This window comes from Convolutriloba macropyga, unplaced genomic scaffold (genome assembly GCF_964194025.1).
Source record: "Convolutriloba macropyga unplaced genomic scaffold, txConMacr16.3 SCAFFOLD_3467, whole genome shotgun sequence".
Classification (NCBI taxonomy): Eukaryota; Metazoa; Xenacoelomorpha; order Acoela; family Convolutidae; genus Convolutriloba; species Convolutriloba macropyga.
The window spans coordinates 1-25,234 of NW_027452969.1; the positions used below are offsets into that span (position 1 = coordinate 1).

At 34.8% G+C, this 25,234-nt stretch overlaps 1 protein-coding gene across 1 annotated transcript; it reads left to right on the top strand.

Moving 5' to 3' along the window:
- Nucleotides 1-5,394: 5,394 nt before the first annotated feature.
- LOC142357948 (perivitellin-2 67 kDa subunit-like) lies at nt 5,395-20,105 on the top strand. Its single transcript, XM_075409431.1, has 3 exons — nt 5,395-5,555; nt 11,571-11,765; nt 18,318-20,105. Exons 1-3 carry the CDS (start codon nt 5,486-5,488, stop codon nt 19,841-19,843), a joined length of 1,791 nt encoding a protein of 596 aa, XP_075265546.1. The 5' UTR covers nt 5,395-5,485; the 3' UTR covers nt 19,844-20,105.
- Nucleotides 20,106-25,234: the final 5,129 nt, after the last annotated feature.

Here is a 25,234-nt window from a genome sequence, read left to right on the forward strand (position 1 = left end):
TGTGTGCGTGCGTGCGTGCATGCGTGCGTGCGTGTGTTTGTGTGTGTGTGTGTGTGTGTGTGTGTGTGTGTGTGTATGTATGTGTGTGCGTGCGTGCGTGCGTGCGTGTGTTTGTGTGTTTGTGTGTGTGCGTGTGTGTGTGTGTGTGTGTGTGTGTGTATGTGTGTGTGTGTGTGTGTGAGTGTGTGTTTGTGCGTGGGGGTGGGGGTTATAACTACAAAGCCCTTTTCTGTCACCCCAACGTAATATTCATCTAATATTGCGAGCAACTGCGCGCGCAAATATACACCCTGAATTTTGTCTTTTATTCAAGATAGCAATTAATCAAACTTATATTTTCCCCAGAATAGGAGACAGAGAATGTCCACCACACATTTGCCAAATAGTAATTAATCAGAATTTGTCAATAGCACAAATCGTGAGTTTGAAACTCATCCTGGGAGAAAAAGCCATTAAGGAAAAATTTACAATCCACTTTTATAATCAATAATCAAAGAAAAATTTATAACTAGCTTATAACTAAGTTATCCTTCAATTTATAACCTGGTTAAAATATATCGAGAACTGATTAAATTTTAATCTCAAGTTTATTTACATGCTTGTTGAGGTACATTAAAGAAAACAATTACTAGTTAAGTAGTTATAATTAGTTAGTGAAAGCCAAGTTGAAAAAGGTCTTTAAAGTCGGATAATATTTTGAAGGTCTTTTTGTATAAATTTAAACTCGATTTATTGTCCGATTATCTGTTAACTGTGTCACTTACTAAGTTTATTAATAATTAATAATTTAGTGGTTAACAAAGTAAAAAAAAATGCAAAATCATCTTTAGTCGCGAAATTTGTCATGCGTCTGAGGCAAAAGCAAATTCAATTCTTTTTGTCTCTCAGCCACCATGATTAAAGAACAAATACTATAATTTAAAAAAAACAAAAATATGAAAAATATGAAAACAAAAATGACCACTTCAATGCCATCTTAGCAACTCAACTCAAGTAAAATTATGGACAAATAAGGTTTACCCCTTTCCCCCTCCTGCCCCCCCCCCCCCCCTCAATCGTCTATTTTTCCAAAAAAGTGGGAAAGTTATGAACTTGATCTCCTTGTCTTCTTCATTTTTTGTTATTATCTCAAGTATTGTTTGTCTGTTGTAGTTGTTGTTTGTTTGTTTGTAGTTGGTTGTTTACTGTTTATTCATGCGTACACTTGACTACAAGCGGCAAGAGTAGAGTGTGAACAAGAGAGAGTATATACGCGATAGAGGGTGTCGTAATGTTGTAGATAGGGTACTGAATTTACAGCCCCCCGTGGGGAGAGGGATGCTTATGATTTATGGGGGGCGATCGCGGAAAAATTGCAAATTAGATCACCTATGCTCGTAAATTCACACTAGCATTCTCGCATGCCAAATGAACAACAACAACAAAAACAACAACAAGATTCTTTTCAACACGCTACAAATTTGAATGAGCGTATAGTGATAATAAGTGATTTTATAGTTAAAAAATATTTCGGTAATCCAGAAAATAGGTATTATGACAAAAAATATATATCGTAACACAAATTCAAGGATTTTGAGACAAAAATCAGAATTTAACGCTGGTCTTGTTTAGCATTTAAACCTGACACTGTTTCTAAGCGGTCTGGAATTTCACTTTTTAGCTGGTTATTTCAGATTATTACATCGTTTCCATAAAAAATATTGCCTTGAAAATTTTAAAAGCCCTACTTTGAAATAAATCACACTAAGTTATAGCATTCAAACTTATTCACTACAGCTGTTACAGAAACAATTAAAAAGTTTCGACCGGAAGGAAAAACTCTTTGCCGATGAGCTTTTAAAAAATATTATTGAAATGTCGTATTCAAGAACATTAAAAAAGACGAAAAAGAGATACTAGCGCTCAAATTTAAAATTTGCATTGATGAAAGAACGCCTATTTCGCAAATCGTCCGAGGACAGCACTTCAAAATATGGCCTTTCGAAACTTTCCAAAAAAACAACTGTTTTTTCCTCAATTTCCATAGAATTTTCTTATTCATTTTTTTTGCTGATAAAGCACTAAGCCAACGCTGGTAGTGAAAATAAAAGATATCGCAATTAATTACAGACAAAAATTAAAAATCGGTGCTTTCTATTATGTTTTTCGCACAGAGTTTTAAAGTGTAAAGCACTCAAGTGTCACGGTAAACAAAAAAAATCAAATTGAAGTTATTTGCAGAAGATATATCTCCCAATATTTAAATAGAAGCTTAGAATAGCTAATCTAATTAGAAGCTTAGCTAGTTAGATTAGCATTGACATCAGGAAAATTTGAATTCTAATACTTTGAAAAGAAAAAAAAACTATGAGTCATCAGATTCGTTTCCAATTGGCGATGACATGTTTTCAATGTCTGTGAATTCAATGTCATTAGTTCTCATATTTATAAAAGTTATCGGTGTGAAAAAACTAATACCATGAATTTGCTGGTCCAAAAAAGCTATAAAGAAGTTATCAACTTGCTTGTTCGTGTTTTAATGAAAAATGTATGCCGTATAGTTTAAAAGTTTTAAAAGATTAAAAGATTAAATGTTTAAATGTTTAAAAGATTTTAGCGAGAATTTCGTTGCTGCAGTGAAAGCTGATGTAATTGCTATCGGTTACTTTTTCTCCTGCCAAATTTGATATTTCCTCTACACAATTTAGAATGATATTTGCAGAAACATTAGATATTGTTACTGTGATGTATAAGTTGAATGAAAAATAATAGATAAAAATTTTCCTTCCTCCTCTGTCTATCCTTATATCTATCTTTTTCACAAATACACTCAGACATGCACACATCACACAGACTACATACACAAAACACACACACACGCAAACGCAGAGACGCCATCCTCACCAACAAATTTTTGTATATTTTGAAAATGAAAACTATTATTTTAAGGTCCATTATAGTGCATGTAGAGATTCTTTTTTAGCTTAGTTTGCTCTGTGTATTGTTTTTCAGGATTTTTTACAAAACGTTTTCTCTGCCTGTTCTGTATCATCAGTTTTCAGATGACTCTGTGGTTTCGAGGGGGATATCGAAGGGAAAGTAGGGATTGATTTTTTAGGATAACTTCACTTGTCCATAAGAGTTAATAGTTCTGAGGACGCCTGAAAAAAGTTTCATTCCATAAGTTTCATGTCTCATATATTGTCTCATATTCTTTTGTTAACATTTATTTTAAGAAAAAATATTACTGATTGATTTTTCATTTTTTTTTGTTTTTTGGTCATTTTTGGCCTTTTGAGATTATGAGGGTCAAGTAGAACTGGAGAGGACCACAGGGCAAAAAAAGTATTTGGAAAATCGTGAAAAGATTTGAGTATGACCAGAAAAAATTTTTAGCAAAAAAGAAATTGCTGTCTGTGGGTAGTAACGATCAAAGAAAATCTAAATAAAAACAATAAATTGCGTCAAATATGCCCTAAAAACAAACCAAAGCAAATAAAATTTCAAAGGAAAAAAACAAGAAAAAGCAGAAAAACGATACGAAAAAACATCAATTTTAAAGTGTAATAACACAGCTTGGAATATATCAAGCTAACAAATTTGCTACTTCAGCAGAGCTTTGGTGCAATGGCAGCATGCCTTGCCGCAGTTCTGGAGATAGGGGGTTCGAGTCCTCTAAGCTCTAATCCTTTCGCATTATATGGAGTTAACTAATACATCAGTTAGGTTGTTTCAAAAGAAACCCAAGTAAATAAGCAACAAACTTCCTAAACTTTCTAATCAAGTTGGTTTAATAGCATATAGAAGGATTAATAGCACGTGGCAAACATACAAAAAAGGTAAATAGTTATTTTTCTGCAAAATGCTGAATTGATCAGATTCTGCATAACAGGAACAATAACAATATCAATACAATGAACCACTCAAGTTCCAGTAGTCTTTTTTAAAAAACAAAACTTACGAAGAATGCGAAATCATCATATAGAAAAAAATGACGCTGATTTCAATAAACTGTACAAAAAGTGATTAAATACCACTTTCCCAATGGACCATTTCTTGTTATGCTAAAATCAAAAATGACGTCTTTTTTACCCTTTTTTCCTATGGAAATCTTTCAGTAATGGTTTAACTCATTTTTTTCATGGACTTTGTTGGAAGTTTCTGTGCTACGCACCAATTCTCAATAGCCGTCTTGTTTCAATTAAGTTGCGGTAAATTGCAATTTCTGTCAGTTTGAGATAAAATTGTGGTGGGTAATATATGTCACAAAAAATTTTTCTAAAATTATACCAATTTATGATTTCATGTGTTTTTTTTTCTATTTTTTTATTTAACAAAAATGACCAAGCCAATTTTTTTAAATTAAAACTGAAACTTTATGAAAACAGAAACTGTCAGTAATCAACCTCAACTCTAAATCAAAGCCATTACGCGCATAATTTCAAATTTTCATTTTCAATTAACCAATTTATTGTTTGTTTACCTTGACCTATTTAAGATATTCGTTTTAGCACTAAAATTGAGGACTCATACGAGTATTGACGGGTATCTATCACAATTAGACGTAGCCGTTGAAACAAAAAATCGTAGTGCTCCATTTAAACGATTTTGAATAATTTTATTCAGAAAATGATTTTCTTAATGTTATTTTTTACACAATAACAGTGTTAAATGAGTTACAATGGAAATTTCATCGGGAAATTACTGGAAACCAGCGGAAACTGTTGGATAAGTAATTTTTAAATAGTTGTTGCTCTTAGCAGTTTTTAGTGCAGTGGTTGTTTCGTGTTTCTGTTTGGCATTTCACTTATTTGACCTGAATGAAGCCTGCATTGTTTTTCGAAATTTTTGATTTTCTGAAATAAATTGCTTTGATAAATCTGTCAACAATCTGACATTCTTGAGAATATTTCGATGTACAAATTTCAAATACTTATGTAGTTGAATCGTGAGAAGAGAATTTTAGATATTGTCAGATTTCTCGACAAATATTTTTAAGAATTGAAAAGTTCTTGGCCCTAATTAAATTTTTAGTGACAAATTTGTCAATACACATATGTTTTTGCTCAAAATTGATTGCCGGTAAAACTGCACGGCCCGATCAAAGGACGTTTTTAATCTTTTCAAGTTCTTGAAGAATTATTTTGCGTGGCGACAGAATGTTGCAAGAAGTTCCTACAAAATATTGTAGCTTCTTTCATGACTACTTTTCAATTATTTAGCTTTTCTTTCGCGTGTAATTGTAGCTTAGCTGTCTCAAACTTAATTTTTCCATTATGAAAACTGCGCTAGGCGGGCTAACAATCAGCTTTGGAAAATTTAGAGCCAATAAAGCTGAAATTGTTTTAAGTTCAGTAGGTCATACTCTGAACTCGACAAACAGTTATAAATATTTGCTCTGATTTGGTAGTTTGATCGTCTCGAAATGACCTCTCATTTCATTAGTTTAACAAATAAGAAAGTCAATTGCTGTACACCTTCATAACTTTGACGTTTGAGCGCTAAAATGAGCAACACAATTTACAATTTTCCGAAGCTGAGTTTTTTCCTGCTATTTTTCTCATGTTTATATGCGGGTAAGTGATATCTTATTTTTTGAAATCGGTTTTTTGGGTTAAATTTGATTGAAGTGATTAAATTGTGGGTTTAAAAAAGTTAGGCAAGAATGGCACTTTGTTAAGAAAATTTAAGAGTATAGCGAATCGCACAGTTGGACTGAGGCGAAGACGAAATTTAAGGGTCTTTCAAGTTGCTATACGATGAATGTACGTCTCTAAATTCAACGCAAAAGTTTTGTAAGAAAATTGCGCTGAATTTTTCGACTTGTCAATGCTAGCTAGTTACCGTTTATCTTACAAAATTTCGCGTTGATTTTGGCGTAGATCTTACATTATTTTGCGCAAAATTTTGTAAGATTGGTGGTGAATGCGCTGAATCTATGTAAGATCTAGGCTAAATTCAACGCAAAATTATATAAAATCTAGGTTTTTAAATAATAAATTCAGATGCCATTATTTACAGTTGGTATTTACAAAGAAGTTAAAGTATTTCAGCAGGTTTCATTGATGAAGCGTTACAGTTGATATTTACAAAGAAGTTCAAATAAATCAGCAGGTCTCATTGTTGAAGCGTTACAGTTCGTATTTGCGAAGAAGTTAAAGTATTTCAGCAGGTTTCATTGATGAAGCGTTACAGTTGATATTTACAAAGAAGTTCAAATAAATCAGCAGGTCTCATTGTTGAAGCGTTACAGTTCGTATTTGCGAAGATGTTAAAATAATTCAGCAGGTTTCATTGTTGAAGCTTTACATATTAAGTACAAATTTCAAATAGTTTTTTGTTTGTTCAGGGGCTTCTCGCCAGGATCCATTTAGAACACTTGCCGTAAATCTAAGAGTTTCAACTTTCATATTTACAAAGACATTGCGCCAACTTTTCACCCTCAGTGTACTTCTCGCTTCAGATAATTGTTCGCATTTGAGAACTAAATAATCCGATGTTTCAAACTCTTTTTCGCAATAGCTGCAAATTGGTGACTCTGCAAATTTTTTCATCCATCTAATTTCTTTGTCAACAAGACAATTGAAGGCAAAGCAATATAAAAGATTTTGTTGTTGTGGTAAAAGTTTGTTAAATTTTCAGATATTTGTGCAAAAGCAAGTTAATTCTTTCGTTGAACAATTGTACTTGATAACGGATTTGCTTGAGAGGTCGTCGATAAAAATTGTTGAGAAAATTTGAGCGATTATATACCAGTAAATCTCACTTTTTCCCAAGGTGCTGTGAAGTCTCAGGGCTGTTTTGATAATGTTTTTTTACAGAAGTATACTGTTCTCAGTTTGAGAGGTTTTGAGCTTTAACGATTTTAATAAAATAGTTAAGTCCTTTGAAAAGGAAATTTCGTTCTCGTCTGATGAGTTAATTTCGTCTATAAGTTTTGCTGAGATAATTTTTGATGTGATATGTGGAAGAGAGATACCGCCCATAGCAACCGATTGGTAATGAACTTCACTTCTAATTTCCATTTTGTCACCAGTTTTTAGTAGATTGTTGGTAAGTCTTTGAACATTTGTTAAATTATTTAATGTTGTTTCCGTGTGTCTTGAATAATACAGGAAATTTGGAAGGATAAAAGTTTCAGTGGTTTGTTTTTTGGCTTTCAAAGTTTTCGCTCGAGAAATGAAGCGTGTATATTTGGCAATTTGTGTTTTGATGAGATCAAGTAAATTTATTTCTGATTTATCAGTAAAGAATTTAATGCCCAGGATTTTTGTTACACGTACAGTTTTATAGAAAGTACTATTTGATACCGCAAAAATCTTTGACGGTATCAAATAGTACTTCAATTGATAATATTCGGATTGAGCAAGTAAAATCATCTGCACAAGCCACTGTTTTTGAGCTGGTAAATCCTTTAATATGTGATGAGTTGTCCATACAGCAGAGGAAGGGTTCGACAGCAAGTATGAAAAGTAAAGCTGAAAGCGGACAACCTTGCCTAACTCTTCGTTGTTGTACAGTTGTTTTGGAAAGGTAGCCATTGATCTCAATAATTGCTTTCGTTTCATTATAAAATGTTCTCATGGCAGATTTTGTGTACTGGTTAACACCAATTTTGTCGAGAAGGGCGAAGATGTAATCTCTGTCTACTTTGTCAAAAGCTTTTTTGAAAAATCCTGATTCACAAGGCGTTTGCTGTTATTTAGTTGCTTATTGGCTTTTCGCAGTTTATTCAATGCTATATGGATTTTTCTTTTGCTCAGATATGAATGCTGATGTTGACCTACTATGTCTTCAAGATCTATTATGATTCTAGCAGATAGAATGTGTGACAGAATTTTGAGGTTAGTGTTGAGCAAGCTTATTGGTCTAAAATCATCAACGGTTCTTGGATTATCTGTTTTAGGCAAAAGTTTTAAGATCGCAATTTGTTGGTTTTCGGGAACCCTTTTCCTTTCGATCTATATTATTGAAAACTCCTTGTAGCAATGGAGCTAATTCTCGTTTAAAAATTTTGTAAACGTTTGAGGTTATTCCATCGGATCCAGGTGCGCTCTCTACATTGAGTTTGCTAATTGCTTTCAATACTTCATCTATGGTAATTTCGTTTACATCATGTGCTGCTTCGTTTTTGCGTTCATTCAAATGATCAAGAAATATGTCAGAGGAAGCTGTTTCTTGCTTTGTAAAGTTGTATAAAATAGTTTTCAAAAACTTTGAGGATTTCATCCTGATTTGTTGTAACACTTGCACAACCTTCAGTGAAGTAATATTGCTCGTGTTGTTTTTTTGCTTTGCCCAGGTTTTCAAATGTTTCGCGTTTCCAAAATCACAAGATTGGGTCAGTTTCTTGAAGTTGTTGAACTGAATTTTTTTTTTGTTGTTGTCATACATTTTATTTTCGAGACTGTATCATTATATAGTTTTGAAATTGTTTTATAGGAATAATGATTTTGAATTTGTTCTCTCAGTCTTTTCTCTTCGGCCCGGATGTTGTTCATTTGCAAGCTTAAGGTTTTCGATTTATTAACAGCTAGGGCTTTGCAGACATCACGTATGTGGCACTTCAACTCTTCATAACTTTCATGTGTCAAACAATTTGTTCCAAATCCTTCTATTTCTGTTTTGATGTACTCCTTGTTTGGCAATAAAATAGCATCATTCATTTTCCAAAAGCTTTGGCCTCGCTCTTTTTCTTCACTTTTGTTACTTAGCTCTAACAACATGTGGTTTGAGAAATTACTCCGATGTACTTTTATGTCGGTGTAGTGAGTTTGGTTTGTAAAAAAGAAGTCTATTCGTGAAAAGGACGATGTTCTCTTATCATAGTTGTGAAATCAAGTACGTCTAGTTCTATGGCTGCACCAAAGAGGAGAGCTATCTCTGTAACCGTTTGGAGCTTGACAAATCGCTTTACTCTATCGTCTTCTGTTATAAGAGCAGATGATGTGTTTCTCGGATTATGACTGAATGCATTAAAATCCTCTGTTAAAACAATTGATCGTTCAGTGTTGAGTTTCGAAAGACTTAAGCTCAATTGCTTTAATTTTTCAGAATATTAGCTTGTATTCAGATACACGTTGAACACCGTTAGATTGAGTTGTGTATAACTTATTCCAGTTTGATCTCGCGATTACATTATTTGATCTTCAGTTCTTAGTTCTTCACTCCAAACTGTAACTAAACCTCCACTGCAGTTTATTGCAGGCACTAGATGATAGCGTAAATTGTACTGCTCAAAAACTGTTTCGTGTGAACAAGATAAAGCTAGGAATTTCAATTCTAGGATACATAAAATGAATAAAGTCCCGCTGGCTAATTTGTAGCATTTATCAATTATTGCGAAAAGTTTTTTCGGGCTCTTATGGCCACATGAATTCAAACAGAACAATTTTTGCCCAATCATTTTTGTTTTTGTTCGAAGTAAGTTTTCGTCTTAATCTACTGATTATTTAGGAAGTGTTTTGAAATTTGCGCGTTTTGTTGTTTTTGCGTTTCACTAAGTGGCCTTTTGATGCCTTGTCTGTACTGTTTGAGAACAGCACTATTATGAAGCTGTAATGGTTGAAGCCTATCTTTATTGAGATAGGAGGTTTCATTATATTGAGCGTTTTGTATGGTGGTTGAGGTTTTTTTAACGTTTTCTGTTTCTTGTTCGATGACTGGTGCATTTTCTGTTGTGCCACTACAAATTTCTTCTGTAAAGGTTTCTTCCACTTCATCTTCATCTATGTTCAATTTGCAAGAAGAAGTGTCACTGATTGTTTCATTTTCGGGAACTTTATCAAGCTTTGGTAGTTTCTGCTTTTCAGCGCGATATTTCTTTGTTTCTTTGCTTTTGTTTTGCACTTTTTTGATTCTCTGCAGCTCGTTTAGCCATAATTATCACCAATTTTTATGATGTCCGCGATATTGAAGCTTGCATTCTTCACAGTAACTGCAGTTATGTAGTGAAGGAGCTTGAAATTTTATCTTTAAGCTGTTCCATTCTTTGAACTCTGCTACCCGATTTTCATACGACCAAGTTGTTAGTCCTTCCTCTTCAATTGCTTTTTACTGTTACACTCAGTGTTGCATAACCATTGAAGATGAGATCTATGTTGTCTTTCATCCGGATAATTGCGGGGCTATGTTCTATTCCCTCTGGAAGATCTATTAATTTCAGGGCTTCAGTGTTTGAGCAAACATATGGGAGGTTACTGAAATTAATATTGTATCTTCTAGGATAGAATGATCTTTCTGTGTTGAGTAAATGTTTACCCATAGGAAAAACGGTTTAGCCCAGTAAATTAGGGCCTCTGGATCTAATTGAATGGTATTGACTTTTGACAGTTGGTGGCGAAACAACAGTCAGCGAATGAAGTATTTTGTCTCTTATTTGTGCGAAAGTTTTGCTGATTGGGATCATTTCCGTTTGTGCCCCCCAAGTACGTTATGCTCCCCCAGTGACAGAGCACGTGTCATTACAAAGTAAATCATTATGTAAAAATATTGCACGTGCGTCTGGGGGTTGCAAATAATATGCACCCACTAAGCTGGGGGGCACAAACGGAAAAGATCCGCTGATTGTTATTTGATTTCGTGCTTCTTGCCGCAATTCATTCAGAATTGATTTTGTACAATGAAGATAGGCGTTGTTCAGAGATTTTGTATTTGAAATAGTTGACTTCGTGAATGGAGGGATAATTTGCATGATTTGGAAGTCGCTTGAGTTTGTTTCTTTCAACAAGCCTTTTTGAGAATACATTGAAGAATACATATTTCGGTTTTCGCTGGGATTAGGCGTATTTGACGAAAGGATAGTGTTCTCCCCCATAGGGAAAATTAATTTTAAAACTTGAAGACTTTTGAAAAGTAGATTTTGACAAACGAAATAAAAATTAATGTTTTGGAAACCTCAGAAATTAACTTAATAAGAAAGCTAAGTGCTCTACAGTAAAGGAGAGAGCAACTTAAAAAGCTAAAGCTAAGGAGGAAATGGATCTAAAAGAAAGAAAGCTAAGAGAAAATGGTGAAAGAAAAAGCCAGGATTTTATTTCTTAAGCAACTTTTAGTTAAAAATCTCTTTTTATAAAAGACTCACTCCCAAAGGACGTTCCTACACAAAGTGGAGTACTTGCTTGTGGCTTTCCTATCACACTTTGAGGTAATGATCCGAAAGTGGCATTAATAGCGTTTTAATCATGATGCACAACAATTAGGCTAAATTCAACTCAAAAATCTCGGCTAAATTCAACTCAAAATTATGTAAAATCTACGCTATATTCAACGAAAAATTTTGTAAGCTTGGCGACGAATGCGTTAAATATATGCAAGATTTACGCTCAAGCGTAGATCTAACATAAAGTCAACGCATTCACCGCCAATCTTACATAATTTTGCGTTTTTTAGCGTTGACAACTCGGCCCGGGTAAATATTTTGCAAGATATCAAAACAAAGAAACGCAAAAATATGATAAAAATTCCTGAAATTTTCAAAGCTTTTCATCAACAAGTTCAAGTTCCAATAAACGATTCAATTTTTTGTGTTCAGTCATTTTTTGGTTTAGTGTGCTGAAAATTGCTTCAAATGTTTTCTCCTTTTTTCTCAGATGACACATTGATGGAGCCCTACATCGATTCCAACCCTGAAGTTTCCGGAGGCCTGGCTTTGTTTTCTAGAGGAATCGACATAACCCAATTCAACCTCGACGATCAAAAGTCAACCGGGTTCAAAGACACCCTGTTTGGTTTCACATTCGAGACTATTACTTGTCCAGAAAACAGTACATATATCTGTGAAAACGGTAAAAATTTTCAGTACTACTTCCAAATTTTCTTCAATAATTTTAGATAAAGTTCTCCAGAAATTTCCAGACGTTTTTCTGATTCTGAACGTTGGAGTGACCGAGATCTGTCTTCGATCTCAGGCTGTTATTCTGAAATTTTGTTACCCCTGTCAAAGTTTTATAGATAAACAATGTAAAAATTGCGTGAATAGCAGTGAAATTAAATACTTTTCGTAGCAAAGCCCCGCATCTTTTTTGGCGGCGAATACGGCGAAAGCGTCGAATTTTTGGGCAAGTTGCTGAATTTGGTGAAAAATTAGCGGGGCTGATTTGTTTTTCACCAAATTGATTCCCGGGCCGAGGTTTCACCCCTATTCACCTTTAATTAGCGTGGATTAGGGTGTAATCCGTTTTCCACTGTTATTTTTCGGGAAAGGAGTGTAAGAGTGTAATTTTAAAAAATTACACTTTAATTACACTCTTTTATCCACTCTTTTCACACTCTTTGTAAAGAGTGTAAGTAAGGGTGGAATGATAAAAGATTACACTCTTTTTTTCACTCACCTTTATGCTGAGTATCATTTTTTATACTCTTGCACCCTTATTTTTGACAGAGTGTAATTTAAGGTGGACGGATAAAAAATGACACTCTTTTTTCCACCCTTATTCTGAATATCAATTTTTTTACACTCTTACAAACTTATTTTTGACAGAGTGTAATTTAAGGTGGACGGATGAAAACTATAGGGTTCCCCCAACCAAGGTTTTTCAGCTCTTGATATCATCTACGTTTGAATTATACTTACGACTTTTCGAAAAAATCAGTTCGTTGGATGTGAAAGGAGACAAAATTAGTGCAAATATCAAAAAACTTCATTTTTAAATCATTTTTCTTTCTAAATGATCGAGCAAAAAATCGACCCCCCCCAACCTAGGTTTTTGAACTCTGGCTATAATCTATTTTCAAATTCAGTTCCTTCAAAAATAAACTTCAATCTGTTGCACTGGCTCAAATCTTAGCTCGTTTACAGTAAGTGCGTCTTCATCTGTGCCACCAGCCATTTTCTGGTTAATATATTTTTTAGATTTAAACCACATCCAGTACATTTTATTGAAAAATATATGCGTTGAGTCTTTGCCGATCAGCGTTGAATTTTTGCGGATATGCGTACTTTAGCCGTTTTTTTCTGTGACCTTGCGGTGACTTTTCTTTCACCATTTTTACCACAATTATCCCCATTCTAACATTTATTTTTAGCTTTCACGGTTGTTACTGCTTTTAAAGAAATTTTAGAGTCGTCATTTCAATCAGGGAGTGGACACCGATATTTATGATACCATCAAAACACGATATTAATTAAATTACATCTGCAATGAGATTGGATGTTTTTCCTCTCGTCCCTTTCCTGAAAACACAAGCCTGTTGAAATAACTGAGTGCAAAAAACTAATAGTTTTTTACATGGATAATTTTTGTGAGATAAACTTGACATCGCTTGACCAGAAGCTCTACTTGTTCAACGTATACTTGGCCAGTTAAAGGATCCCTTGAGGAGCACGAATTAACATGAGAATGCCCCTAAGATATGCCCAAGTTAGAGAGATTACGAATAGTTGGTGTAATGGTTAGCGCACTGGGCTTGCAAGTATGAGATACTGGTTCCAATCCGGTGCCGGTCCATTTAGACAGTAGTAGCGCCTGTTTAGACACCCTAACAAGTTGTAAAGTTAACAAGTTAACAAGTTGGAGGATTTTTCCGATCTAAAACGTTTGTAAAAACTATGTGTGCAAAATCTCAGTCAGTTTTTCTAATACGTGGTCAATATAACTTAAATTTGTCTCTTTTTCTTTAAAAAAGCAAGCCTTCAATTTACTTTTTATATTTAGGTTATATACAAAAGCTCAGAAACAGCGTTTATTTTCAGTTGAATATCGTAAGGCAGTCTTTATATGGGCTTCCTTTTGTCTTAAGGTATAAAAAATTAGGGCTACTTACTTTTGCGGGCGAACCTAGTACTCTCAGACTAACCGACTCTGGAAAACACTAAAACACGGAAGGTGAAGTTTAATTATAACGGTGATAATATCACATAACACTGTAGTCATAATTATACACATTTTGCAAATATAGACTAGATTGACTACAGTAAAAGGAGTTAAAGCTATATTAAAGAAAATAGTGTCTCCTATGTCTCTGATTACCTAAAGCTGTACATCCAGATTTTCGACTGCTACATGCGGGCGGGGATGAGAGTTTTCACGCAAATTTGTGAGTTGTTGCTGAATTACGTTAGATGTGTCATCCTCATTGTGTGTTGGAGTCGAACTTGTGCGGTCGTCTGAAGTCCCTGTCGAGTGAAGTCCCTGTCGAGTCATAAGTGAGTGACCTGCATCTTTTCAAGTCTGGAAAGAGTAACGGTGCCAGTTACAGAGTGTCTTGGCCATTAACGTCAGTCCTGTTAAAGTGCCCAACTGTCTCCCACTGTCTTGTTTTGTTCCCAGTTGGTGGAACGTCTGTAATCTGTAGTCTATTTCGGTTTGTACAAGGAGATTTCTATTCATCCATCTGGTACAATTGTGTGCCGATCGGATATACAAGCTAACCTTCTGCTAGATATCCATCATTAGCCACCCTGTGATCTACTGAACCCTCTAAACTGTAATAATTTTGATGCCTGCTGAGTAAACTCCGACCGGAGAAAACAATAAGATAAAAAGATCCTAGTCTTCAATTGAGGAAAAGTGAACAATATTGACAGATTAAAAAACAAATAAGAAAATTAAATAGACAGAATAGCAAAAACGAAAAGTCTTTGAGTTTTGTGGAATGTGGCTTTGTGTTATTGGGGCAGTGACCCTAGGGATGAGACGGTGCCCATCAGCGGAATTCGAATTCAAAGCCCTGGGCCCGATTGTCAATTTACCAAGAGAAATCAAGGAATTCTTTGTCCCGTGCGAGACAAGGGGCAAAAACTCTGGGTAACCAGTAAGTATTGCAATGCGGCTGCATTGCCAACAGGTGATTCAATATTGGCCAGCTTATCTTCGATCCAGACTGTGTAAAGAAGGTTGATGATAAGTCCATACATACACATACACTTTGTGGCACCTTCTTCTACGCACTGGAGATATTCAACGGGGACAAGGATCGGTCTGTGGGTCCTAGGGTAGAGGGGGATAAAGAGGAAGTCGTTTTTGATTGGGTCAAAATTCCTCAAAGTCCCCTCGCAATAGTAAGGGTTGATGACGTAGCTGTAGTTCAAATAGTATCGTGAAGTAATTTGTGTCTTCGCAAATTGTAATCTGGACTTATATACATAAGGGGATTTGTCTGAAGAAAGTGATGCTGGACGTACAAATAATTGTCAATTTCGTGTAGTTTTTGCGTCTGGTTCACTATGTGGGTCTGGTTATTTACATTCATCTGCGTGGGATGTAAATAAACAGATTGTGCGTAAACTGGACCGTAATTCTGGTATATACGAATAAGGGTGAAGTCTCGATTAAACATTGTATTCCAGTAGTCCTTCCGGCAATCGGCCAAAGCGAAAAAGCTCTTGGAGGTGTATCAAAAGCACTCAATGAAAAGAGGATTTATTGGGAATTGGGCACGTCACGTCCTTCCTCCACGAACTCATTCTCCAGTTTCCCAGGGAACAAGAGCTGGCTGTTGGCTTCAATGTATAGTGTGGAGGGGTGGATACTTAGTTAATACTCTCGGAGACATGAACTCCGTTTCCGTGTTATTGCCCAGACGATTCGTGAATTGGTGAAATATAAAGCTAGGGCCGGTTTTTTGTGGGATGTGCTCTGTGTTGGCACAAAGTGATTAACCGTAGCTCTAGAGGACGAGGGCTGCGAGTCTTTTGATGGATTGGCCGTGTAACAAGCTGGCAATTGTGACGCTTGTACCGGTGTTACACGCACGGGGTAGATCTCGTGAGTGATCGGTCTAGGGCGTCCGTGGATGAATAGTTATCCTTGGGTCGATCATAAGAAGGAGGTTGTCGAAAAGACGTTTGTGGATTAGGTGGAGATACTGTGGGAACACCATATCCTGGTTAGTATGTCATGGCTTTTGTGATGCCGGTGTGGGTATCACTGATGGAGTGTAAGGGAGTGGTTGAGAACACGGATGAGGGACACGCACTCTTCATGAGTATGCTCAATAAAGGACAACCGTCTCTGGCGTCAAAGGGTTTCACTCTTCCGCTGCCATTTTATCTGCCCAAGATGAACCGTGTTGAGGTGGGTGTTGTGGCTGTTGTGTTAGCTGCTGCGAAAGTTGTTGCCCTTGTGGGAGCAGTTCTTGTGACAAACAGAGAGGTCCTACAATGGCACTTGGGGAGCTCCTGTCGCTCCCGATAAATAAAGGCAATTCTGCAGACAACAAGAAGGAAGTGGTGAGTAAAGGCAGTGGACTCAACCGCGAGTAACTTAACACCTCTACAGATAAAGAGATATCTTCGTTGAGTTTTTGTAGATTAGCGTTGAATTTTTGTAGATTTGTAGATTTCCGTAGTTTAGAGGGTTTTTGCTGCGACACTGCGGTGACATTTTTGTTATCCATTTTACCACAATTATCCCCAATCTAACATTTATTCATCGTTTTCACGATTGTTCCTGCTTTTAAAGACATTTTAGAGTCGTCAACTCAATCTGGGAGTCGGCACTGATATTTATGGTACCATTAAAGCACGACATTAGCAAAGTTACATCTGCAATGAGATTGGATGTTTTTCCTCTCGTCCCCTTCCTGAAAACCCAAGCTTTTTGAAATAACTGAGTGCAAAAAAACTAATAGTTTTTCTCATGAATAATTTTTGTAAGATAAACTTGACGTCGCTTGACCAGAAGCTCTACTTGTTCAACGTATACTTGGCCAGATAAAGGAACCCTTGAGGAGCAAGAAAGAACATGAGAATGCCCCTAAGATATGCCCAAGTTAGAGAGATTACGACTAGTTGGTGTAATGTTTAGCGCACTAGGCTTGAAAGTAAGAGATGCTGGTTCGAATCCAGTGCCGGTCCATTTAGACACTAGTTGCGCCTGTTTAGACCCCCTTACAAATCGTAAGAACAATTGAGGAATTTTCCTATCTAAAACTCACATGAAAGTGTATGCACAATTTCAGTCACAGTTTTTCTAATACGTGGTCAATATAATTTAAATTTGTTTCTTTTTGTTAAAAAGCGCAAGCCTCCAATTTCTTTTTTTATTTAGGTTAAATACAAAAGCTCAGAAACAGCGTTTATTTTCAGTTGAATATCGTAAGGCAGTCTTTATATGGGCTTCCTTTTGTCTTAAGGTATAAAAAATGAGGGCTACTTACTTTTGCGCGCGAACCTAGTACTCTCAGACTAACCGACTCTGGAAAACACTAAAACACGGAAGGTGAAGTTTAATTATAACGGTGATAATATCACATAACACTGTAGTCATAATTATACACATTTTGCAAATATAGACTAGATTGACTACAGTAAAAGGAGTTAAAGCTATATTAAAGAAAATAGTGTCTCCTATGTCTCTGATTACCTAAAGCTGTACATCCAGATTTTCGACTGCTACATGCGGGCGGGGTTGAGAGTTTTCACGCAAATTTGTGAGTTGTTGCTGAATTAAGTTAGATGTGTCATCCTCATTGTGTGTTGGAGTCGAACTTGTGCGGTCGTCTGAAGTCCCTGTCGAGTGAAGTCCCTGTCGAGTCATAAGTGAGTGACCTGCATCTTTTCAAGTCCGGAAAGAGTAACGGTGCCGGTTACAGAGTGTCTTGGCCATTAACGTCAGTCTTGTTAAAGTGCCCAACTGTCTCCCACTGTCTTGTTTTGTTCCCAGTTGGTGGAACGTCTGTAATCTGTAGTCTATTTCGGTTTGTACAAGGAGATTTCTATTCATCCATCTGGTACAATTGTGTGCCGATCGGATATACAAGCTAACCTTCTGCTAGATATCCATCATTAGCCACCCTGTGATCTACTGAACCCTCTAAACTGTAAAAATTTTGATGCCTGCTGAGTAAACTCCGACCGGAGAAAACAATAAGATAAAAAGATCCTAGTCTTCAATTGAGGAAAAGTGAACAATATTGACAGATTAAAGAACAAATAAGAAAATTAAATAGACAAAATAGCAAAAACGAAAAGTACTTTGTTGCTTAGCACTGATACAATCCCTCTTATTTTTTTTAACTATTAAAGTAGTATCTTTTAATTGAAGTCAGAAAATCTTTTTGCGATTGAAAAAGTGTCTCTAGATTATTGTCTTTTCTGTGATTTCCTCAAATGGCAGCTTGTGTCAGCTGCTTTGCCAATTAATTTACTAAATAGTTTTTTAACTTTTTTTCGTTCTGTTATGACTCACCTGTCTGGTCAGACCTTAAAAGGCAGAATTTAAATAAAAATGATGACTTAAAAGTTATTATTCAAGCGACGCAATCCAATAAATGCTGTTCGAATAATTTTGCTAGAAATTTGAGAGATCTTATGAAATAAACTTTCTCGAATCAATGCGGGGAATGGAAAAGACTCAATCTTTGTACAATCAATCAATGTTATTTTTCTGTTCCAGAACACCTACCTGACCAGCTGTCACTTCTGAATGAAGAGCCGAATCCAAAACTCAGAACGTCTTTGCGGATCTTCAGGTCTTTTGTCGACATCAAGAAACGAATGGCGGAACGAAGTGGAGTCTTTTTGGATTTCGGAAAGTTCTCGAACAACGATCTGTATCAAGGTCGGTCGAAAGAAATCAACGAATATTCGAACATCATTTCAGAAGTCTTTTCGTCATTCAATACAATTGACGTTTCCGTAAACTCGAATGTGAACCCGACTTTTGTCAAGAGCGCCTCCGATTTCCTAGAAAACTTGACCTTGAATTATGAAGATGACCTTGATATTTACCAGAAATTTATAACCAAATTTGGAACTCATTATTTAACCTGGGGGCGTTTTGGTCAGTATGTTAAAAATCAGTTTCTAATTTCGAAAGACTATCACTTGATAAAACGTGAGCAAGATATAACAGATCAGAGTTTGAAATACTTTATGAACAAATATCGAAGCCAGGACGGGAATCGAACCGACGCCGACGGAAATCGGCCAATTTTTGAAGTTAGCGAGGATTTTGTCACAAATAGCAGAAGTCATGATTGGACAAACTTAGGGAGAAATTTCGAAGGTTTTCCGCATTCTACGAATTTGCGGGGTTTGGAATTTATTGCAAGATATCCTTGGATCACCAAAGCCCAACTGCAACCCATTTATGGTCTAATAAAAAGAGATAAAAAGCGATTCTCAATGTTTCGAGCTGTTCAAAATTACTTACAAAAAGCTTATTTGTCCGATTTAGAATTACAAGTCCGCTCAACGTTAATCCGATATGAAAAAATCTCTGATTTAAAGCCCCAAGTTCGAAAATTGGAATCCATTTTGTCTCAAATTTTGAATCAGTCCAGCATTTCATCGTATAATTATCTTGAAATCAAATCGATGGCCGAAAATGTTAAATTTAATATTATCGAACCAAAATGGTGGCGAAAAATCGAACTCTGCTTTGAATTCGAAAGTGATGAACCTGACATGTTTTGTTCCGGCGTTACGCCCTCTTGTGTCAAAATTAACCACTACACTGACATGTTTAAAGATTGGAGTCGAAATGAGGGCGGCTGTAAGCTTTCCTGGCGTTTAAACATTCCTTCATCAACTGAAGAATGGTTTAAAGATGTTAAATTGTGTTATAGATATTTTTCAACATCTAATAATTGGCAACAATGCGGAAACGACCGAACTTCGGAAAACGAGGAATATTGTTCTAGTTTTAGTGAAAATGGTGACGTTTTTCCAATGGTTCCATATTATGATCACACGGATAACAGGCAAGGAGGCTGTAAATTATCCTGGAAAATTTCAGTTCCGGAGGAAAAGGCGCCAAATTGGTTTTTGAATGTCCGATTTTGTTATTTTTACAACGGAGAACAAAAATGCGCATTTGTGAATGAATTTACTCCCGATTATCTAGATGACACTTATTTTAGAAATCACATCAACTATCGAGAAAATTTGGTAAAATGGGCGATTATTGACGATCTCTGAAAAGTTTTTCAGCTCACAAAGTTTTTGAATTCTGATATATATATCTACAATACTTGTCAATTTTTGCTGTAAATATTGACGTTCAAAAACACAAAACAGGAGGCAAGCCTTAATTCAAGTGCCTTTTTAATTTAACATATTGTTATCATCAAAAACAAAAACTGAAAAAAAATATGTAAATTCTGTCCTACTGTTAGATTTCGCAGATTAAGTAAAGTTTTTATGACAATTTCTTCAACCCTATGCAATTCGGGCCGCAGAAAGAAATTCGAGCCAGATTTCAAAAATTTTTGTGTCGATATGAAAGTGATCTTAATTTTGGTCACAAAACAGTTTGTATAAATCTCAACAAAAATGTAATCAATCAAAACAGATAGATTAAATGAGTGGTAATTTATATTATTATATTGATCTGACACATCGGCTGAACCAAAATAAAAAAGACAATTTTTACTCTAATTGTTTTCCTCAACTCAAACCCCAATCGAAAGTTGAAAAACCATTAAAATGTTCTGATTAGCCAGTCGTGTAATAATAATAACAACGAAAATAGAGTAGCGTTCGAAATGCTGACCAGAATTGCAAAAAAATCTCTGCAAATTCACGTAGATTTGCTTGAAGTACACAGAGCAAAATCGAAAATGCCAAAACTCTGCAGTGCGAGAATAAGAAAACAGAAGTTTCTAAAAACTCAGTAAGAATTTGCACGCCTGGAAGTTTCGGTATCTCTAAAATTGCAATTTGCAAGTTTTAGGTAGGTCTACGTGACTCCGCAAAAATCAATTTGAAATTTTTGAATAAATGCGAGGTTCTTGATAAACGTCAAAGTTTTTTCCAGTGACAGAGCCACATAGCCCATACAACTCGTTTTAAACCAAAAATGCCAGAAAAATTTAATGTTTCACAGCACCAACAAAACCTCTTTTAAAACTGATTATAAAGAAAATTGCAACTTCCTTAAATGAAGACAACTTTTTTCAAAATTTAAATATAGAGTTTTCTGATCAAATGTTTTCTGACCAAATTTTTGCAGACTCACAACTCAAAGCATCCGTACAGCTGCATTGAAATCGGTTCTAAGTACCAAAAGTCTTCTGAATTTTAATATGTTTCCACAAAAAAATTTTTCAAAAAGCCTTTGAATAACGGTTAAATAACCGATACGAAGTTTTTTTGTACTTTCCTGCAGTGTTGTGAAAAGTTTCTGATTTTCATGTTGATCCAGAGCTAATTCAGAAATGCATTCTGAATTTTCTTCTGATTCAGAACTAATTCAGAAATGCACTCTGAATTTTCTTCTGATTCAGAGAAATTCAGAGGACATAGATTCTGAATTTTGCTCTGATTCAGAGAGGTTTCAGAATCAATACAGAAACTGTTCTGAAAACGTTCTGAATCATTACTGAAAGTTAATATTATTCCAAAAATGTTCTGATTCAGTTCTGATGCCGACTGAATGGAAGGTACGGGTAACCAATAATGTCAAAATAACTTCTTCGGAGTGCTCACGTACACTTGCTTAAAACACGCAACCTGCAGGTTCGAGGATGATAATGTTTCATTGAAATCGACTTCTGAAAATGTACATAGGAAACTTTTGCCTATTAAATTTTAGAATTTCAGGAATTAGGAAATTGAAAACTTTGCATGCGAGTTTTCAGACAATTTTAAGTAGAGATTACTAATTAGCGAATTTTGAAAGGGTTGATAAAGTTTCTTGACGCCTCCACTCGCAAGTCAGTGAGTTGGTTCAAAAATACGCTCTTTTAATCAAAACACAGTTTGGTTTATCAAATTTACCAAAGTTGTCGACTGTAAAGCGTTTTTCGGAAGTTGGTTCTCTTCTTCTTTATTTGATGTTGTATAAATTACTTTGCTCAATTTTGCTGTTACGCACTTTATTTTCATTTTTTTCTCTTGATAAAAAATCTTATCAAAAATCTTTACCGGCTCTTTTCCTAATAACCAAAATTATTTTTTGCATTCAATATTTAGAATTTTTTAATTGAAGTTTTCGTTTTTGTTCTTCAGTTCCCTCGAAAAAATTTCTCAGTATTTTGTTTGTCGTCATATACATCCGTGATTTTTTGGTTGGTTTTTGTGTCATGAACGATTGTGACCACAAGGCAATGATTTTGAATTCTTATAATATTCTTTTAAACGCAAAAACGTTTTTTTTTGAGTTTTCGCTTTTAGTGTGATTATAAACAAAACTAATTGAAAAAATAGCAGAGCGGAAGAAATGACTAGCGGTCTGACTCTGTTTTCTGGTTTCTATAAAGGCCCACAAATAGAAATTCTAGTTCTCTAAATCAAATGTAACCAACAAAAATTGCTGTACAACAGTCTTTGTTCTGATCCCACATGTGGGGTGGGGGGGGGGGGGGGAGGAACTGTATACTCAAATGGGTTTTTATTTCTTTTTGTTCAGAAAATGTCGGCCGATCAATATATTAGTCGCAGCGAAATGTGAATGGTATCACTAAAAAGGTGGTCCAGAGTAGAATTCAAAATTAAAAAGAGTTTTTCCATTTTCGTTTTATTCGAGGAATTATCGAGGATTGAAATTTCATGTGAAAACGGGATATTTGTTCACTTTTAGTGTAATTTTTCTTCAAATTAAGATATTTTCTATAAAAATAGTATTTCAAAATTAAATTTCACGCCAAAAAATTCACAAATTTTGTGTTCCTAACAGATTAAAGGCGATAAAAAGACTAGTTCTGGTCTCATAGATAAGTTCACTATCAAATAAAATTCGAAATCGATCTGAAAGATTTTTTATAAAAGTTTACTTTTTTTGCTTTTTTAAGTCACCTAGAGACAAGTCACTTTTCATATCGACGTTCCGTTAAAGACAAACCTCCTTTATAGTCAAATTAGGCCTAATGAACAAAGAATTCGGTTTCAAGGAATTGCTCATCTTTTTTTGGCTTCGACTCTGAATTTTAGTAAAGTTAAAGAAGATTTTGAATTTCTTTTTGAGGTTTTACTAATTTTTTGTACTCCAATGGTATGGACTCAAAGACTAACAGTGCATTGTGTTCCGTAATGAGCACTAAATGAACATATGTCGTGCTCTGAGTGGACAGCTAACGGCTTTTAAGACTTCAAAAATTGTTGTTCGAAAACATTTTTCTGAAGATTAACCAATCACAAAAATATTATCGTGAACTGTAAGTCCGTCTCAGTGATGACAGTACACACCCTCCTCCCTCCTACTGCGACCAATTTTACTCTGGCTAAGGGTTTTATCTTCTAATTTTTGGTTATATGACTTCAACAAAACAGGATTTCAAAAATTTAAAAAAAAAAATTTGGATTTTTTCTTATTATTATTGGTTACTTTCGAAATCTTATCACATTATCCAAATAATGATAGATCGTTTTGGCTTACAAAAAAGTTCAGTGGATCACAGATATAATTTTGAGAGAAAAGCTTAGGGTTTAAATGGCTTCGACATTTTCTTCTCGCACTTTTCTTCTGATATTTTTGGTTTTCGCCTGTTTTGTTGTTGTTTTCATAGTCATAAGAATTATTTTGATGTCTTATTGGTTTCGTAAGCATGACAAACTAGTTGCTGACCTCCGTTGAAAGCTTTTGAGTCAAATGGCTGTTAAGACTTTAAAGATAATTTTTCGAATTTTTTTGAGCAATAACCAATCCTGAACTTTTTTTCGTGAACTGTTAGTCAGTCTCACTACTGAAAGGATCATTTTCATTTGTATTGCAGCCGAAATTAATCTGGTTAGCGGTTTTATCTTCTACCTATTAGTTTTAAAACTTCAATGCCACGAGTTTTCAAAAATTTATCTTAATATTTGGGTACTCGTTCTTATTTTTGGATCTTTTTGCATTCTTATATCATTTTTCTACGATAAAATTTTCAGAGAAGAGCTTATAATTTAAATTGCTTTGACACTTTCTTCTGGCACTTTTCAATTGAGTTTTTTTGTTTTCGCCTGTCTTTTTTGTTATTTTCATAGTCAATTACTTGTTATAAGGTCCCATTGATAAACAAACTTGTTGTCCCATCGAGGCATAATTTAGCGTGTTTTCTGGCTTCCATTGAAAGCTGATGAATTTAATGGGGTTGATACTATGGGTTTCTCAAAGTTTTGTTGGTTCTAATGTATTTGTTCTTATTTGTTGATTTTTTGAAGCTATATTGAAAAACAAGAGAAATTCTATTGCTGTAAAAAATTAAATGATAATAGAAAGGTTTACAGTGAAAAGTTCATTTTTTAATGCCTACGACACTTTTCTTGCTCAATTTCTTCCTTAATTTATTTTTTGCCTGTTTTCGTTCTTTAGGTAGCCGTTAATTGCTGACCGTTCTCATAAGCTTGTATTTGAAGATTGAATTAGTGATGTTACTCGAAGCAGTCATTTTATAGCGAATAGTCTTAAAGTTTACGATTTTAAATTTTCAAATATTTTTCAAACCTTTCAGTATTTGTTCGTCAAATTTCGTCAAATTGTAACTTATTTTCATCAATGAGAGGTCCCATCCAATTTCTTGTATATCAAAAAATAACATATTTCCTTACATTATTTGTCACTGATGTTTGTTTGATGGACAATATGCGTTTTGATAAACGTTTTTTGAGTGGTCACTTGTTGTGTTTCTCTTCTTTCAGAACATTCGCGTAATAACACATCCCTATGGTTTTCAAATGTGGCCCAGGTAAACTCACTTAATCTCTCAGTATATATCCTTAAGTTGAACTAGTAGAAGTAACAATTGAATTAAAATTACATAATATTCAGATAATAGCTAATGATTGAATGGTAGCAATAGTTTGCGTTTTCGCAAATCGTTTGTAATTTTTTGAGTTTTTCTTTAGTTCGTTTCTATGGCTTTGTCTAAACAAAGACAGGTCCTTTTGGTTTTGTAAGGATTTATTTAGTAATTTATCAAAGGATTTTTTAGTTAAAAGCTAATGATTTTTGAGATTCTTGAAATTTTTTGGTTTAAAAAATAATCATTAATTTTTGAGTTTCGCCTCATTGTTCATTCTCTTTGTCGACTTGTTACCTAGTGTCATTATGAAAACTTTCCATCTGCTTTATAGTTAGGAGAAGGTAAATTTGAGTAGTTAAGTTTTTATCCGACTGCATTTTGACGTTGTTACTAGGTGCTTTTAGATTTAGATATTCAGTTTTTTTCTGTGAAATTTTTGTGTTTGCTATTTTGTTGATTGTTTTTTTTCTCGTAGTCTCTTTAATGTCAGATAGATCTCTTTGGCACTGCAAGGAGGCATGGCGTTATGTAATTCAATTAGTTAATAGGTTGTGTGACGATTGTTTTAAACTCAAAAATCTTTTTTTTGGTATCTCTTCATTTGTTTGACAATTAAGTCAAAAATGTAGATGAGCTCGAGTCGGAA

Coding starts and splice junctions, on each gene's coding strand:
- LOC142357948 (XM_075409431.1), top strand. CDS start 5,486: ATGAGCAACACAATTTACAATTTTCCGAAGCTGAGTTTTTTCCTGCTA. Junction 5,556..11,570: donor TTTCTCATGTTTATATGCGG/GTAAGTGATATC, acceptor CTTTTTTCTCAG/ATGACACATTGATGGAGCCC. Junction 11,766..18,317: donor TACATATATCTGTGAAAACG/GTAAAAATTTTC, acceptor TTTCTGTTCCAG/AACACCTACCTGACCAGCTG.